This window comes from Quercus lobata, chromosome 3 (genome assembly GCF_001633185.2).
Source record: "Quercus lobata isolate SW786 chromosome 3, ValleyOak3.0 Primary Assembly, whole genome shotgun sequence".
Taxonomy (NCBI): domain Eukaryota; kingdom Viridiplantae; phylum Streptophyta; class Magnoliopsida; order Fagales; family Fagaceae; genus Quercus; species Quercus lobata.
Window position 1 is genome coordinate 61,441,337 of NC_044906.1, and position 18,832 is coordinate 61,460,168.

Consider the following 18,832-nt stretch of genomic DNA (forward strand, 5'->3'; position numbering starts at 1 on the left):
TTACAATGGGAGCATACTCCCAAGGGTTTTACTACAATCTTTGGATGTGGCTTGATTGTGTCAGCTCGTCAGCAATAGCCATGAGGGTCCGAACCAGCTTTCTCCAGAGAATCAGCACACCACAACGGGAAAACATCTAGTGTGCAAAACATAGCAGTAGAATTCCAATAATCCAATTCATTTGAAAATCCAGTCAACAGGAAGGTACTCAAATTTCACTGTTGCGTTTCATTTGCTCTGTGATTTATCCTCAACCAGGCCTCATGGAAACCTGTAGTTCTTAACATAATCTGGTTTTACCCAGCGTGCTCTTTGAGGATAAAAACTAGTGCACACAAGTGAGTGCAAAACCCCCGTTCCTGTCAATTGTGAACGGCTACTTAACAAGAGAAAAATCAAGGAATATGAAACCCAAGCAAGATAGTAAAGGTGTTTGTGTAGAAAAGAATGAAATACGAGAAGATAACTAATCAGTTTCATTACCTTCACATAACTTTTACATATATTAATTTCTTACATACATTGAATGTGGGTCTCGCTATTCAGCAGACGACTCCAAATATCTTCCTTCTGTGCCTCTCTCTTCCATTTCTCTGTTTCTTTTTCTAATCAAACATATATCTCAAGCTCTAAGAAACTTGTCTCAAACTGCAATTGTACTAGCTCAATTCATAACACCAGCATGTATCAACTTCCCCTAACAACACCCAATGGCGTCTGCTTTTTGATCCAAGTTAGTGTGTCAAGTAGCTCTATAGTTACACAGAAAGCAGCAAAAGCAACACTTTCACCTGCCTGTCTTATCTATCCTATACCTAATTTACTAGCTATGACACTGAGGTTAAAAATTTATTGTACCGTTAAACAGTTAGGCATGCTTCTGCTTTACATGCCACCAAGACAACTTGGTAAGTTAGTTTCTTCACAAATGAAGAGAAGCCCATCTTCTCTCTCTCTCTTTTTTTTTTTTTTTTTTTGGGGTGGCGGGGGTGGTGTTTGTAATTACCTTTCCATACTCATCCCCCTGAATCTTTCCTTTTCTTGCTTCTTTTGCTACTTGGGTTGGCATTATCTGTTAAATCTACACCAAAAGTCTTCTGGACTGGCTTGCAACTTGTCATTGGAGTATCTAAAGGATTTGAACAAGTCAAAATTTTTATATCTGATTCGCTGCCCAGATTTTCAATCACAGTAGGACTGGAACTTGGCAAAGGCTTCTCATAAACAAGGGAAGCATCTAAGGTGCATATGTGAAGAGCAAGGGAGGAGATGGTAGCAATCCTGGCTGCAGCAGAGAGGGATGACCAATACTGCCTTCCATTCCTCAGGTACTCAGTTTTTATCATTTCCTCAAATACAATAGTTGCTTGAACCATCTGAAAGAGTAAGACAAGAGGATTTTCATTTGAATACGCATTTCCATCAAAGCAATGCCAAGGAAACAAATATGGTGCAGAACTAGAGCTATGAAAATGTCAATGTATCATCTAAATCTAAAAAATTTCTCCTGACAAAGAAAACATGAGGTTCAGTAATGTCAATGGTGGGTACTGATACGTAATTTTGTATCATGCATGGTGTTGTAAAACATACTACAATCACAAGGTTCTAAACTGTCTACATCAGGGGAAAAAAATGATTTGTTGGAGAGATTTGATAACATGCTACATAGCAGCCTAGCTTATGAAACTTTGATACTAGGAGGGTGTTTGGCTCTGGCCCAATAGGAAAAAAAAAGTTCTACGGATACAACAAAAGCCAACGACATTTTCACAACAAGCTGAGGTGTCAGCCCAACATAAGTCAAAATAAAATAAACTAGAATAAAAAAAATATTATATGGGACCCACTACAAAACAAAAGTGTTGTAAGATTTTGTTATGCCCCTAGACTTCATTGGAAGAGAAAAAAGTGTGGTTGGTGAATAATGGAAGTTGGCCACCTAAGAATATTATTTTTTTGATAAACTTTTTAAAATATGGAATTGGTTCTAAAATACATGTCTTTTTAAACGGTTTAGCTTATCTCCATTACTTTTTTTAATTGGATATTTCATTTTGTTTTAAATAACAATAGTAAGTGGTAATGAGTTTTAATCTCCACATTTTATTTAATTAGTGGGTGATGTGACAATTTCTCATTAAAACAAAAGAAAATTCTAATTTAAAAAGTACTGGAAGTAAGCTAAACCCCTTTTTAAAATACATCCTCAAGCTTTAGCACGGGAATAATATTTCCATAATGGAAGAGGAGAAATTGACTAACCTCCATTATTGACTTGGCAGATTTAACAAACACACGCCAGGCATGTCTTTTATCCAAACCAGCCATTGATGGTTTCAGAGCTTCCTCAGGAAGGGCAGCATCCATATCGAGCAAGTTCATTTTGAGCTGCCTAAGAAGCTGAACTGCCCTGCCAATAATGGGTCTTGATGAAGATTCACAAATTATGGAGCAGTTCACAACCCTCAGATCTGAATTTTTCAAGAAAGGAGATTTAACTCCTTTCATAGATCCCTCAAATTTCCCATTCTTGGCAAATCTTCTAGTCGAGTTAATGGAAAATTTGCCTTGTCTCCCATTGATTTTCATTTTCCCTTCCACTGAATGTTGCAGCTGATTTTCTATGTTCTTGGAATTACCACCTTGCTTCCCCTCATTTTTCCAAGAAGGCTCTAACTTTAAGGTGGGGTCATCCAGGAAAGGAGATGTGCTTGGTACAAATGATGGAACACCATTTGAACCAATAAGTCCTATTTCCTGTACCAATTCCTTATTAGAGTCTTTAGTGATAAACTTGGTACTTATCTCCTCAATGTCAAATGGGCAAGCCAACTCCTCTGTGATTTTATTAAACTCAACCCCAACCTCATGCATTACACTTCCCGACACTCTACTAAGACCTATTTCATTAGAGCACTCCCCCAGTGAGGTTTCAGTCATCATCATCCCCTTCCCCTTCAAGACACTACCATTCACCTTGTTCCCAGAGGTAGGCACACTTGGATGGCACATTCCATTGTCATGCCTCTTGAGTTCCTCACTAGTGGAGAATGATTGGTGGCATGAGTAGCAATGGCATCTAGAAGGCCATATGAGTTCTAGGCAGTCACATCGGCACATTTTCTCTGAAAATTTTACTTCTGCCTTCCAACTCTGCTTCATAGGAATGGAAGATTCTGATTTCAAGCAAGCACCAAACTTCTTCTCCAGTACAATCGAAGCCCCAATAGCATTAGAATTTACAAGTTCTTCGCTGTTATCGGGCCTTGACGAAGTTGGTTGATCCACACCCTGAACACAATTTATTGCTTCATTGGAATCCTTGTATCTTATATTTTGCCACTGTAAAATAGCACCTAATAGGTCTCTCTCTAGTGGGTGAGTATCCCTCAACCATTGAATTAGTTCTTCAATTTCAGTGTCAGATTGAAAAGAAATCCATGGAAAAGTTGTGTTATCATTGTGCACGTACATATAAGGATTAGATATGTCAAGTCCTTCAGAACTCAAAACACTCCCAGTTCCAAAAGGACATCTCAAAGTTGAACTGCTAGGCAATGAAGTTCCCTGTTTTTCTATTTTCTTTTGCAGCACTAACATAGTCCCATCAATAACCACCCATGGAGGCGTACCCAGCCAGGAAAAGCCCCAGTAGAGCCGGCCAGCAGAGTCCCTGCCCAGAAAATCCTTCCGCAATGATACCTTCAGAAGTTGTGATTCTAGACAGGCAATTGAATCCTGCAAAACAGTAATCTCATTCTTGAGGAAGCTTGCCTTGAGGTTCTTGGCTTGTGATTCATTCACAGCAGGTTGAATGACGCCACGATAGCTGGGAAACAAATTCCCACTGTTAATGTGCACTGCATGTACATGTTCAGCTACATGGGTTCTAATGGTATCTGATGAGAGATGACCTCTTAGAAATTCACAATAAGGCACCCTTGAACCATCAACACTGCCATTTTCCAAGTCCTGCTTTCCTTCAAAATTACTCCATGTGACATTTGCTCCGCTAGGCTTAGCTTTCTGTTGTTGAGGAATGGAAAAGGGTAGCATGTTTTGCCTACTGTATGAATCTTTTTCACTGGAAGGCATCATACGACATATAGAATTCTCAGATATAAAACCATTCTTACCAAAAGATAGTTGATTTTTTTGAAATTCAACATCATGCATCTTGACAATTTGACTACCACTACTGGTAGAATGTTTCTCTGAACTGCTTTTTGAATATAACCAACATGGTTGTTTACTGGAATCATTTGGCACAGGCCACCCTAATCCATCTTCCAAAGTATTCATATTAGTGGAGAAGGGCGACATGCAACTGCTTCTACTAAGTAGTTGCCCCATCAATTTACGATAACTTGTACGCACTATAGCAACTTCTTCTGTTACAGAATTTCCAACACCATTGAGCGTGCTTTGGTTCACTTTCCCCACTTGGGCAGCCACAACTTCTTCTCTCAACTTCAGGTTTCTCCATTCTGAAGATAGTGAATGCAGTTTCTGCTGCAAATCAGCAGACATAGAGGCACACTGTTCTAGGTGTTCCCGAATTTTAGCAGAGTTCAGCACCTCATCACACAAGAACTTTAGAAGAAAAATCCTCTGCAACCAAGATAGGAGCAGAATCAGTTAAACATGATAGATATGAACAATAACAACTTAGATAAACCTAACACACATAACCAATTACAAATATAATGCAGCTTGTAGTAAAAAAAACCTTCAGACTAAATCTAACATATTTAATTAGACCAGAAACATCCACCATGTGCTGACATTGGAAGCTCAATTCCACAAAATGAAAATAGAGAAATAATCACTATATAGTTTCTGAAGATCAGATATTAAACCATCAATCTCTCTTTGCTCTTAAATTTATATTATTACTGAGGACCACATACTGTATTATCATTCTACTTTTGTCTAAAAAAGAAATGGCAGAATGTATATGCAACATACACACAGAGACCCAGTAACTATACTGGTTACCTGTATTGGATGAAGAGTTCAAAAAATCCAAGCTTTCAATAGAAAAAGCAATGATCAAAGAGCCACTACTTAGATGGCATACATTCAATATGTAACTTAAAAATGCAATTGGGTCTATCAAAAATCAAGTTGAGGCAGTAATAATATATAAAGGGACCAATTGACAAACCTCCTCTACGGTGTATTCCCAGTACTCCTTCATCGCCATTGTGGTTACCAAATGGGCCAGAGCTTTTGGAAATCTGTGATTGAACTCTCTTTGACATCTCTTTTTCCGGAACCTGCTAATGACCTCAGTACTTTGTGAAGATCCTTGAGTGATACAATTACCAGTCACACAAGAAGGACAATACCAGTTTCCATGAGGAATTTTGGCAAGTGGAGGATTTAAGCAATATGTATGATACCCCGAATCACACGTATCACACAACAACACATTCTTATCATCCTTATTCACACCGCACAATTTACAGACACCCTCATCTGAACGAGCCTTGGGATTCTCTCTTGCACATTCATTAATATCTCCCATCTTGTTTTTTGCTTCAGCACTTGAGCATCCTCCAGTTTCATTATCCACAAGTTTTGGGACAAAATTGAGAACCTGCAGTGGATATTAACCATGCTAAAGCTCCAACTGGATTGGAAAATATGTAAAGGTAAATTATATAAGAAGTGAATTTATGACTGCATGAGAAGGAAAGCTATGCTTTCAACCAATTAGCAAGCAACAAGTTAAAGGTATTGGCAATTCCTGGTCACTATCCTCTACACCTATAGAAGCAAACTGTCATCAGCATAAATTCAAGGCCAATTAATTATTTTTATGCATGCGTAGGCAAAGAGAGAAACTCAAGACACCAAAAGGCAAGCACATACTGAAGGCCCAGAAAAAATGCAGCCCTGAGGATTACACTCTCTATGGTTAGTTGAGTGAATCAAGTTGTTTTGTCATTTATCACCCATCAGGATCACATGGAAAGGAATTTTAACCATTGTTCATGTGGCCCTCATAGTTATGATGTGTTATTGAAAAGAAGATAAAGAAGGAACAATGGGAAAAAGAGAAATAATTTTCTTGCCTAAGCTACATGTAGAGACCAGTCTATGTAAATCTGTTGCCATCCGAAATTATTTATTGCCAGAATTAATTTTTTATGTAAATTAATTCCCTATGCTTCATTTAATTTCTCAGAGGGGAGGTGGAAGAAAATAGGAATTTTGCAACAGTCATCCCTACCCAACCTGTTTTAAGATTCAATCTTTTCAATTCTCTCAGCATGTGTTATTGGCAATGTAAACAAGAATGAAGGGTATAATCGTCCTAAATCTTCAAAACAGTTCCAAGTTTGTCATGACAACAGAATCTCTGGGTATTCCTTGCAGCATAAGGACTAGCAGAAGATCAAAAGAAAGTGTTGCATTAAAAGTGACAACATATTGATCAATGCTTTACAGAGAATTTTTACTCAGAAATAGTGGAATGGCTAACAAGATTATGCTTTAATGACATAAAGCTAAGGTGATTTTGTGTAGGTAAATCTTTATGTAAAAAAGAAGGAAAAAAGAAGAAGAAGATCTTGGCCTCACTTAGCCACAAGCACAAGATTAGGGATTCCTGCCTTGTATATACAGCCACTACAAATTTTACTACAAATCCTTTACAAACTAATGTAGCATGCCACATCAGCTATTAAAAAACTAAATTGCCATGACAGATTTTATTCATTTTAGCTTTAAAAGCTTAAACAGCCAAAGTTTTTTTTTTCAAAACCCCATAAACAGCCAAATCTTAGATAATCCCAATTTGCACAATCTGATCCAGATTTCCACCTCTATTCTCATTCTTGGCACCAATCTTGAATCTCTTTTCTCCAGTACCTATATCTAGAGAACTTGATTGTTCATATCCTCTGTTCTCACTACTGGCACTGACCTTCAACCTTTGCTCTGATCCCTGCATCATCAAGTAGGAACTTTCCCTTTTAATTACGCTAATCTGTCTTAAGCTTGCACATGTTGTGGGAGGTTGTCAATTTCTGCCGTGCATATCTGACAATAAGCCAGGAAGCTTCACATACTTATCAATGACACAAAGTAAGATCTATTGTTTATTAACCCTCCATAACTGATAAATCATTCTATGATGTTGCCTATATTGAATTAAAACATAGCTTACATGTCTCTTTACCTTCCACGTTTGGGTTAAGGAGTATTGAGCACTCTCAGGTTGCTACCTTCTTTTTTGTTTTGCATGCTAGATTAGCTGTTGATGTGAATGGAGTTGTAACATCTAGTATTAGTTGTTTCTATGGACAATCAAGTTTTCTAGATCTAAGTGCTGGAGAGCAATGATTCAGTATTGATGCTGGTGAGATTGGAGGAGGAACTCTGGAATAAGATTGTGCAAATTGGGGGATTTTTGAAGATTTTTCTGTTCAAGGTTTTTTTTTTTTTTTTTTTTGGGGGGGGGGGGGGGTTATAACCAAAAAGAATAAACACCTGACATGGCAATATAGTTTTTTAATCGCTAATATGCATATGCCATATCAGTTTGCACAGGACTTGTAGTAGTTGTAGCATTGCTCAATCACTTATCTATGATGTATGTGTTGTCACACAAAATGGTGACAATCCCTAATATTAAAAGATTAGAATTTTGCATGACTTCCTCATGAAATAACTTTTGAAGATTCAAAACCATTACTTCTTCCTCATAATGCAAGTTTTGAATTCAATTCAGGAGTAAGAATAACATACAACTTGGTGATGGCGCAACTATAGCATTGATAGAGAAAATATATCCTTTTTGGAAGTCTAAGCTTAAGGCAAAGACCAAGAAAAAATGAATCTGGTAGTTAATTAGGTTTTTAGTACATTATTTTATGTTTTATTTGGTTTTTCTAGGGTGACAGAAATTTTCAGGATTCTATAATTGTTGGTTTTGGGTCATAGTTGTGGGCCTTGAGTTTTATTTTATTAATAGGTAAGTCTTATTTAATTCACGGGTATTTATGTGAGAGCTTTGGTTCAATTCAATTAGGATTGGATTTGCTGTTCAAATTAGTTCTAATTCTTTTTTTTTTTGATAAGTAAGGAGAATATTATTAATAAATGAAAAGCAAGAGAAACACAGAGTTCACGGTAGTGAACAAAGGAAAAAAGGAACAAAAAGACAAAGGCAGCCCCTAATCTATTCTAATAGAAGAAAGAAAATCCAAAAGGGTAGAACAATCCGAGAAACCCCAACATCAAGACCAATCAAAGAGGGTCCGTTGGCACAACTCTAATAACTGAACCACAGTTTTCCCCTCATCTTCAAAAGACCGCCGATTCCGTTCAGTCCAAATAGTCCACATTAAGTAGCCTGGAACCGAAACCCAAATATTAGAGCTATGCTTCCCAAGCCAATGATACCAACAAAATAATAAGTCCACGACTGAACCTAGCATGACCCAAACGATCCCAAACAACCGAAGCATATTCATCAATAAAGAATGAGCTATCGGACAAAAAAGTAATAGGTGATCCACAGATTCCGCATTGCAACAGCACAAACAACAACAATTTGCCAAAGGGCGACCACGAAGCATAAAATTATCCAAAGTTAGAATCTGACCATGGGTTGCTGTCCACATAAAAAAAGCCACCCGTTTAGGAACCTTAACTTTCCAAATTCCTTTCCAAGGGAAAATGGAAGGAGCTGCATTTCGAATCTTGTGATAAAAAAACCGAGTATCAAACTTCCCACTGCCATTTAGATCCCAACAAAGCCTGTCACACCCTCCACCCCTAGATTGGGTTGTTCTAGATGCAGTCAACACTGCAGGGGGGGGGGGGGTGTTACTAGTTTGGGACAAGAGAGTTTTTGAAAAAGTTGACTATGTTGTTGGTATGTTTTCTGTTAATGTTTTATTGAAGGGGGTTGTTGATGATTTTGTATGGGCTTGTTTAGGAGTGTATGGGCCTAATGAGGATTATCAACGGGGTGCTTTGTGGGAAGAACTTTCAAGGATGCACTCCAGGTGGAATACGGCATGGTGTGTTTTTGGGGATTTCAATACCATCCGATATCCGAGTGAGAGATTTGGTTGTGAGGCTTAGAACTATAAGGAAAAGTGAAGATTTAAGGACTACAAAGTTTGCTGTTCTGCAACAAGACAGTTAAACAGTAAGTGTTAAGTATTCGGTTGCAAAAAGCATGTGTGCCCTAGTGTAAGTGTGATCTTTCTTCTTTCCCCTTTCCTATCTCTTCTCCTTCAATCTCTATTTTCTTCTCATCTTTCTCATGATACCATTCATGGGTATTCTTTATACAACCTCTGAGCACCATGAATTTCCTTCTTTTACTATAGGGGCAAAAATCAAGAACCAAAGTTACAATGATCAAGTAAAACAAGAAGAAGATGAAAGAATTAAGCTCCATTCAAGGAGAGTATGAAAGAAAAAAGACTTAAACTTGAGAATAGACTGTCCACAACCCTCAAAGCTTCTAGCATTCTGTTCTCACCAAATACTCCGCATCAATCAATATATGATAACATGAAAGAATTTTGCCAATGAAATACTGGAAATTCCCAAATAACAAGGAGCAATAGTGGAAGTTTTGTTAAGACATGACTATATATGGATCAGTTAGACATGAAAACTAATAGTGAGCGAACTGAAAAGAAAAGGGAAAGATGCAGAACGGTACCAACAAACCTCTTTTTTATAAAGTACTTCAAATTTTTGGGATAATGTTTCAGCCAAATGGATCAAATCTGCCTGATCTCCACAAGCAGTTCGAATGTTACGCCAAACCTGCCCAAAGAAGATAAGATCATGAACTTCACATTTGCATGTATCATGTACCAAAAGATTTAGCTTAAGATTTTCTTCTGAATGATGAAGCATTAGATGATGCGGGCAGCAAAAGTTTAAAAAATAAATAATAATAATATATAAATAAATAAACCAACCCAATACATTTTGATAAAGGAAAAAATGAATTCACAAACTTGCTTCATGTGGTGGTAGTGTTCTGTGCGTGTGTATGTTGCCATATGGTTAGAGAGGCTGCACAGTGAAAACCTTTTTATTTATTTAATATGTAACAAATTTTATTAAATAAAAAGAAGGGCATAGTCCAAGCACACAGGAAGTATACAATTGATCTGAGAAAATGAAGTTCCTATTTAATTGTCAACAAGAAACTAAATTTTCATGTGAAGCTCTGAGCAATTTGGATCCCACATCAGAAGTTATCATATCTTCATCTAATAAAAGTTAAATAAACTGGAGGACATAGTTATATGTGGAATGTAGTAGACAGCATGTCAACATTACAAATTGCTTGCTCCAAACACATTTACTGTGATTCAGAATCTTGAAGAATTTTGCTATCTTCTCCTCCCCCACCATTCTTTGTGGAGTAGGCAAGAAAGTTGCTATTCCTTAAGTAACTGAGAAAAACTATTGGGGTAAACGAATTGCAAGATATGGCACACCTTAGCAGATACAAAAACTTGCAACTTTAGACATGAAACACATTTCAGACACAATAATTGCACTTACACACGCACACACACCTAGTTATCCTTTTTCTTTTTATTTTTTTATTTTATTTTTTTTTTATTTATGTAGAAGAAAGACATGATCTTTACACACCATGCCTGTTAATCATTTACTAGGCAAATTATAGACAAGTATCATCATGATCTTCTCTAATTTATTTGATTGTGAATATTTAATTTAAATTTTTAAATATATATTTATTTAATCTTCTTGCTTTAATTAATGTAATGTAAGAAGAACATTTATCCATGTTGTGTCAAGTGTCTTAGCAGACAGTTTTTAAGGTGACACTGCAACAGGATCAAGTTAAAAGCATTACATTTACACCTATTTGGTTGTGAGGGTAGAAAATATTTGTGATTTCCACCATGTGTGCTTGGTATCGAAGATGGCAAAATTGGTATAGAAGATGGCAAAGTGGAAGATTGGAGAATAAATTACTATCATGCCTTTATTATATAAAAGTTAATAAATGGAAGGAAAAGTAGAGGGGTAATTTTGTAACTTCTCAATGTCATTTCCCCCCTCATTTTTCTCCAAATTTAGATGGGGGAAAAATGGACCTGGGTGAAAAACTCCAACTACCCCATTTTCTTTCCTCTCCCTTTTCCAAGCTCTCCCTTTTCAAATTAACCAAACACAACATAGCATTAAATTTTCTCATATAAACCAGATGTCTTCAATCTTCATAGAGAGGTTCAGGGACTTCACTTATATGGTAGTTACACGATTAAATTTAAGGGTTATGTCACATGAACTTTTCTTGCTCACATTCTCAGAAAATTCTTAGACCAATATTTTTGTTATGAGTACTAAAAATCCCAATGTGATATTTTCCTATACCAATATCCAATTGCTTGCTCACACTTGTAAAAAATATAGCTTGCCCATATTATCTGTTAACAAGTTAGATAAAACTATCACGGATTTATCGTTATTGAAAATTTTGATCTTATACATCTTTCAGTGTTGTTGTATATACACTAAATAGATGATTTCCAAACATATATTCCTCTATACACTGATAAATAAAAAATCCTCTACATACTAACCGTCCATGAACTGAAATACATCAAAAACCCACCACGATCCCATCTGAACTAATCACAACTTACTCAACTCTCTTGGCCATTAAAAATTTTTTTTATGTCAAATGCATTTGAACCAAACAGTTGGGATTTATGCTTTCTTGATCCGAGTTCATAGAATGTCTTCATGTGTTCAATCAATTTTATCTAGGATCTAAAGCAAGCTCTTTCAATATATGAGTATAACGGAAATAGCCTTTTTGCCGATATATATGCATACTGGGAATGAATTATGCAACAGCAGAAAATAAAAAATTTTAAAAATTAAAATTAGACATTGAAAATCATAGAGCCAAATAGATTAAGTAACATAGAGCAAACCTCTCGAACATCCTCAAGAAAAGCATCATGTGATCCACCATATGCCCCAGAAGTCAATTTCATATCAATAATTCTGAAGTCTAAAGGACGTGACAACATTGAAGGAGATTGAAGAAGCCCCTCATCATCATCATCATCATCAGAAATATTAAGTGATCCTCCAAGCACGCTACCAAAAACCATTTTTTTATCTGCAGCTGCGGCTAGGTGAAGCACATTTCGGCATTGTTTCATAATCACATCAGATACAGTGTTAACACACTTGTCTTTCCTCTTTCTATTGGGTTTCTGCTGCGGGTCTTCACCACACACCTCTGCCAGTATTGAGAGCACAGCTTTCTGCAACCAACCAATAATAACAAGCCTTGAGTTTGGCATAAGGCTCCATATAAATGTCTTTAGTTTAAATTTTTAGATACTTTTAAGTTTTAAATTATAATTTAGGATAGCTTGATACACGTCCTCTGGATTTGGGTTTTCTCCTCATATAAAATAACATATCTTTACTCTATATGTCTTTAGCTTAACAAAGATATAAGCTAAAGGTTAACGAGAACAGGGATTTCTTTAAAATTCAATGAATTATTAGAGATACTAACTTCAATGTGACCAAATGCATGAAGTGGGGAGCATATTTAGAGATGACACTAGAGGAAAAATTGACAGTGCCTAACAATCTCCAGTTATCCCATAGCAAATTAAAGTGAAATTTATGACCCTACTGGTAAGGCAACACCTTATCATTCCTATAGCTGCAGCTTAAAGAATTCAAAAATTGCCACGTTGACAACAAGATTTGAAAATTTTGACTGATTCATCTTGCTAGACATAATGGAAACATTAACTCTCCATCTTAATTTATGAAATAAGATTTTTAAATACCATATTCTGAAATTTCTCATAGAAAGAAACGAGTAGTAAGTACCTTGGTAGGCCCTGAAGCATTTCCCTTGTAAACTTCCTTACTTATTGAATGCTCCAGTACCTTCTTTGCCCATTCTGGGGGATCTTTCTCCAGAGCACTATAAACACAGTTTCTAATTCTAGCTCCAACATTAGTGGGTAGCTTTCTAACAGGTTCCAGAGCTTGCGCCCACTCAGGAGTTTCACCATTATTCACTGTAACTGTTTTGCAACCAACAATTGTATCAGACTTCTTGTGTTCAACACTTGAACCATTATCGACACTGTGTGCTGAGCCAAAGATTTGCTTTGTAGCCTCTGCAAGCAGCTGAGAATAACAAAAATTAGGGCACCACTATCTAATGAGCATCTTCTACAATTTTAGGATCATGAACCAGAAACCAAAATAAAACCTAGATTGTACCAATGCAAGAAGACGTACAAACATATATATATATATATATATTAAAAAACAATAAGAAAGAATGGGAGAAACGGGAGAAAGAGTTCATGAATTCAACATAAGGAAAAAAAAGAATAAGAAAAAGTGAAAAACCCAAAATAAATAACTAACTTCAACGGTCATCAAGCACATTTAGGCATGTAAGTGCAACCTAATCAAACCTCATTCGATTTCAAATTCACAATTCCCATTTAATGGCTAATATTTTTATAGTTAGATTTGACCCTACTTATCCACAATCTTAATCACAAATTACAAAATGAGCTATTACAGTGATGAGATTGCAGAGAAATATTAGAGGAAATAGGCGTTAAAAGTTCATGGAATTGCTTTTTTAAAATTTATTATTATTATTTTGATTGGTATATGACACACACACACACACACCCTCCACCTAGAACTTATAAGGGGAGGAGGTGCCGGTTGAGCTAGAGCTCATTGGTGCCTTTTCAAATTATTTAAAAACACTTGTCTTTTAAAAAGAATCAAATAAAACATTATTGCAAGTAGATTACAGAACAAACGGCAAATCTTACCAGTGTATCTGCTTCTCTTCCAGCCACTTCCACATTAGAATCAGAGATTAGTCCACCATCACCTCGCAAACACTGCAACACTCTGCAACTCTCACGGCCAATGATCTCCGTAGAGTCAAGGTTACCATGCATGAATGAAACAGTTAAAATGTACCTTCGAGCTAATTCTAGCCATGTAAGTTCATCAACTGGGAGCATGTCAAGCATGGATTTCTTGACAGAAATCAGGTAGTCTGCATCTTTCTTCCTTCCCCGTCTAAACTTAGATCCTACAACATCAGAATTAGGATCTACAAATGCTGCCACCTTGACCTGCAGTTCACCTAGTAGCACTTTTAGGAGTGAGCAGTGAACCTTCGTCAAAGTTCTCCTAGTAATAAAGGAATAGCCATTTATAAGTTCCTCTTCAAGTTCCTTGAATGATAAAGGTTCCTCCAGCCCTAAAACTTCAGAGAAACGGCAAAGTAACTCCCAAGACTGAACAAGTAGAATAGAACAGGGTAAGTATATGAACCTATAATTTCTACAGGTTTCCATGATACTTAAAACTAGCATTAACCCATACCTGAAGAACATCACCAATTGAATCAGCAGGAAGCTTTAAGCTAACTGGCTTGCCAGGAGGAGAGCAATCTTTCTTGACAGATTCTTCAAATGCCCGCTTCCTAGATCTTTTACAGCCTTTGAGAAAACCATCTGCTTCTTTCTCACTTTGCATACCAGTCTTCCTTTTGACAAGAAGAAACCCACTTCCAACAGTTCGTAATTTTGATATGTCACATCTTTCATTAAGGAACTTATATTCTGAACAGGCATGTACCCCAGGAAGCTGTTCTATAAATTCTTGCACAAATTCCATATCTAGTCCAAATCGGTCTTGGTCTAACCACTTCACCAGTGCTTCACAAGTAGTAATGAGCTCATCATCACTTTGAATACAACATGGGATGTTAATAGGGCCAGAAATATAGCAAAACTTAGCCAATGAATCATCACTTTTTGTACTCTCAGAGTGCAAGCATGATGACCACATTATAGGGACAGCATCCTTGCAGCAAAACTTACATAAACCAGTCTTCTTGTATACATTGCGGCAAGCATCTGCTAAAGTTTGAGATACCATTTTCCATACTGAAATTGATGATCTCCCTTCTACTAAGAATTCACCAATATTATCTATCACCCCAGAGTTCACAGCTGTATATTTCCTAGGACTTTGAGGAAAGAAATTTGACTCTGTTTGCAAACTATTCATTGTCTGCAAATTGCAGACTTCATTTGAAATATTCCCAGAACCTGCTAACCTATCATGATCTAGTTGTGGAGGGCTATGATCAAACAATATCATCTGAATATTTATATCATCATCATCAATTATAACAAAAGTAGTTGAATCATCACTTTCCACTTTACCTTCAGCATTGTGTAAGCCAAAGCCTGGCTTGGAGATTACTGTTGATCCAATAGGAATAGGCCGTGCAGAACATGAAAATCTTTGAACCTTGAAAACTGGACCAGAATCTCCACCATCTGAGATATCACACACAAAAAGAGACCCGGTAATCCTATCATGCCAGCTGGATCTATAGCCTATTGGCCAGATCTGGCTAGTATTATGATATGAGGGTCGGGGATCAACCTCCCCCACAGAAAGAATACAGAAGTCTTCAAACTGAATTGGGAGTCCTTCCTACAATGGTATTATAATAAAATATGAGGTCAGACAGGATACTAAATGAACCATAAACTTACCAATATAACCATCATAATTCTAACACTACAATAATACAAACATGGGATAAAAGATAAGTTGGTCTAAAAGTACCTGAAGCTGCCCAACAGCACAGCCTTCATTATCCTCTGATGATGGAGTCTCTGTGGTTCCTGAATTATCCTTCAACCTGCAGGCCTGATTAACCTCAGTCCCAATGCCCAATGAGACCTCTCCATGAAAACTTCTCAAATTTTCTTGGAATCTATCCAAATTCTTCGCTTTTGAATACATAGACTCTTTTCTCCGGCACAAATGCAATCTTTTGCGCCAAAAAGCAAATCTATCACTTGTGCCCTCAGGTTCTACAGAGAGGCAGTCTAGTACCAACCCAAGATGACGGGCAACATCAAACATTGAAGGGAACTTATTTCCATCTGGGGCACAGTAAACGGGAAAGATTTTTTTTCTATTCTGACAATAGCTTAATTCTACTCGCCAACCATCCTCGAGTATGCCATGATTTTCAGCAATAAATTCTCTCAGTTCTTGCATATATGCCTCACTTGGATTCTGGAATGGTATTTTATGGGGTGTAGTATCGCTAGCCCAAAGCCCTCCTTTTAGTTTAGAGCCTAGATCTGTTTCAGTAAAATTTCCATCAAAATTCAGTCTCTGCTGCACCGAATCTTTAAAATCTGATCTAACATTATGTCTCACACTGCCAGGTGTCTTCAGAAGATCAAATTCATTCCCCACATATAACAAATTTGAACATGTCACTGGGTCATTTAATGAGTTTCCAATAAAAGAAGAATCACGCACTACGTGCATTCTACAAACCACAAGACATGTAACCCATCAATTGTTAAAGGACTCACACATTTAAAAAAGAAAAAAAAAAATTCAAGACTGAAAAATATATACACTATGAATAAAATACAAGCCAAAAAAAAAAAAAAAAAAACCCATTGCCTCAAGGATAATTAAATGCAGCATTCAAACCAACAATGTTCAATCAGAACAGCAGTCAAAAGTGAACACCAAAGGCAATTCATTAAGATTTTCTAGCATCCCTCCATGTGGAAATCAGCATGTTCATTAGAAAGTCATTTACACCAGAGGACAACTACCGTATCAGAATTGGCTTAATAAGAAAAAGGTTGAAGAATAGGTCCTTCTAATTAACTTTTATTAATAGGTCTAAAATTTTCTTCAGAATGTGACTAAAACATTTTTAATCTAAGAAGCACAGACACTTAAAAACCCCCAAGCATGTCCAATTCCGACATGTGTCTATGTCAGACACATACAGTTTTCTTCAGAATGTGACTAAAATATTCTTAATCTAAGAAGCACAGACACTACTAAAACCCCCCAGCATGTCCAATTCCAACATGTGTCTATGTCAGACACGTAAAGTTTTGTTCAGAATGTGACTAAAACATTTTTAATCTGAGAAGCACAGACACTAAAAAATCCCCCAGCATGTCCAATTCTGACACGTGTCTATGTCAATCATGCCAGGGATGCTTCTGCTTGCGTGTTCTCAATCCCCGGCTCTCTTTCATAAGACTCATGTAGTCCACCCCCAAAAGTGACTTGGATGGAAGTGATAAGCAGATTGATTGATTGCTTGAAAAAGCAGTACCTAGCTGCGTGACAAACTATTCCTTTACTGATTGGAATGATATTATTGAAATGAGAATCCTTTTATTGCTTGCGCCTACCATAAATGGGGGATTTAGCGAAAAAATAATTTTTTTTTATTGAAAAAGAATTCCTTTTATTTTAGATATGCTTTTAAAGATTCTGATAGTTGTTATAGCTAATTAACTGTGGTATCCCCACCGCATTGTGTCCTAATTTCCAAGAATTGGCGTGTTCCCGTGTCTCGGGTTTGTGTCCATGCTTCATAGTTTTTAATGCATTGCAATACAGAGCAAATAATACATGAAAAGGTAAAAACTTGAAGTAACTAGCCTGCTTTAAACTCTATTATCTACTAAATTCGTTAGGTGCTGAACATGTAAATGCTACTTCAAAACTAAAAAAAAAAAAAAAAAAAAATCTTTCTAACAAACCCTAGCAATGAAGCAGCTTATGCTAAAAATAGAGACTATAGTACAAAGTAGCTCAGGAAAAAAAAAAAAAAGAATTTCACGTTCTACTTTGTTCTTGAATTATTCTCCCAAAAAAAAAAAAACTTTGTTCTTGAATTCTCATAAATTAGCATTTATTGAAGAGTGTTGATACAAATTTAGAAAGTTTAGCAGTAAAAGTTACTAAATTTATCTCAGCTACCAAATAGAAACTTTAAAATGAGAGAGATATTTCAAAATTGAACTAATTGAGCAAAAAAAAAAAAACAAATAGAGAGAGAGATATGCATACCGAGAGTTCATGGATTGGAGGCATTGATCAGCGTCGGGTTCGATGGGCGGAGCCGCATTGATATCGAGAAGCACGGCGGCGCGAGGTCGGCTAGGCGGCGGCGGCGGAGGCGGAGAGGGAGGCGGAGGAGGAGGAGGAGAGAGGTGAGAGTCGCGAGGAGAAGGAAGAGGAGGTTCGTTGAGGTCGATGTCGAAAGGCATAACTCGCGTCGGCTCGTTGAGTTCCATGGTTCAGTTAACTTAGAGTGAGAGAGCGAGATCATGGTGAGCTCGAGTTCGCTGTGGTTCGGAGCATTTTAGCTCCGGCGAAGATTTTTAGGTTTTGTTTGGCAGAGAGAGAAAAAGAAACAAAGGGATCGAAGTGAAGAAAGAGTGAAGAGACGAGTGTGAGTGAGAGCCGAGATATGAGAGAGAGAGAGAGAGAGAGAAGTGCGGAAATGAATTGAAAGAAGTCGAGGGAAGCCGAGACATGGATTCTTCGGGACTCGCGTCAAGTGTGATAAAATTACGAAACTCACCTCCACTGGTTTTTGGTTTGTGGTTAGCGTGTATTTTGGGAGGGAGAGACTTTGATTAATAATAATAATAATTTTTAATTTTTAATTTTTCTTTTAACTTTCAGTTTAAAAAACGAAACTAATAACGTTCACCTGATTCGGATTAATTAAATAAATAAAGTTTTTAATGTTTGAATAAGAAGTTGGAATTTAATTTTTGCTTATCTAAAAACTAATTAGGGTCAATTTTTAAATATAAAAATAGTATTATTAGACCCAATTTTAAAGTTATTTTTCTAAAAAAATTACTTTTAGGTTTTATGAACAACACAGACGACTCACAAAAAATGCTAGATGCGCAGA

General features: G+C 36.7%; 1 protein-coding gene across 3 annotated transcripts; it reads right to left on the reverse strand.

Moving 5' to 3' along the window:
• Nucleotides 1-453: 453 nt before the first annotated feature.
• On the reverse strand, nucleotides 454-18,500 carry LOC115982654 (methyl-CpG-binding domain-containing protein 9-like). Of its 3 annotated transcripts, none has more exons than XM_031105314.1 (10): nucleotides 17,974-18,500; nucleotides 15,694-16,414; nucleotides 14,434-15,558; nucleotides 13,869-14,345; nucleotides 12,892-13,197; nucleotides 11,967-12,305; nucleotides 9,706-9,804; nucleotides 5,171-5,605; nucleotides 2,266-4,614; nucleotides 454-1,376 (listed from the first exon to the last, which is right to left on the reverse strand). In XM_031105314.1, exons 1-10 carry the CDS (start codon nucleotides 18,198-18,200, stop codon nucleotides 1,017-1,019), a joined length of 6,438 nt encoding a protein of 2,145 aa, XP_030961174.1. In that variant the 5' UTR covers nucleotides 18,201-18,500; the 3' UTR covers nucleotides 454-1,016. The 3 variants fall into 3 exon arrangements, with proteins under 3 accessions (XP_030961174.1, XP_030961175.1, XP_030961176.1); XM_031105315.1 differs by having other exon boundaries at nucleotides 15,694-16,311; nucleotides 17,974-18,094; XM_031105316.1 differs by having other exon boundaries at nucleotides 15,694-16,220; nucleotides 17,974-18,062.
• Between the last annotated feature and the right edge of the window lie 332 nt (nucleotides 18,501-18,832).

Bases quoted from the DNA above. Each gene is read 5' to 3' on its own strand.
- LOC115982654 (XM_031105314.1), bottom strand. From the start codon at position 18,200: ATGGAACTCAACGAGCCGACGCGAGTTATGCCTTTCGACATCGACCTC. The intron at 9,805-11,966 runs GTTTGCTCTATG...TTCTTTGGGCAG, and splicing joins TTCTTGAGGATGTTCGAGAG to GTTTGGCGTAACATTCGAAC. The intron at 1,377-2,265 runs GTTAGTCAATTT...TTACTCTTTCAG, and splicing joins CTGCCAAGTCAATAATGGAG to ATGGTTCAAGCAACTATTGT.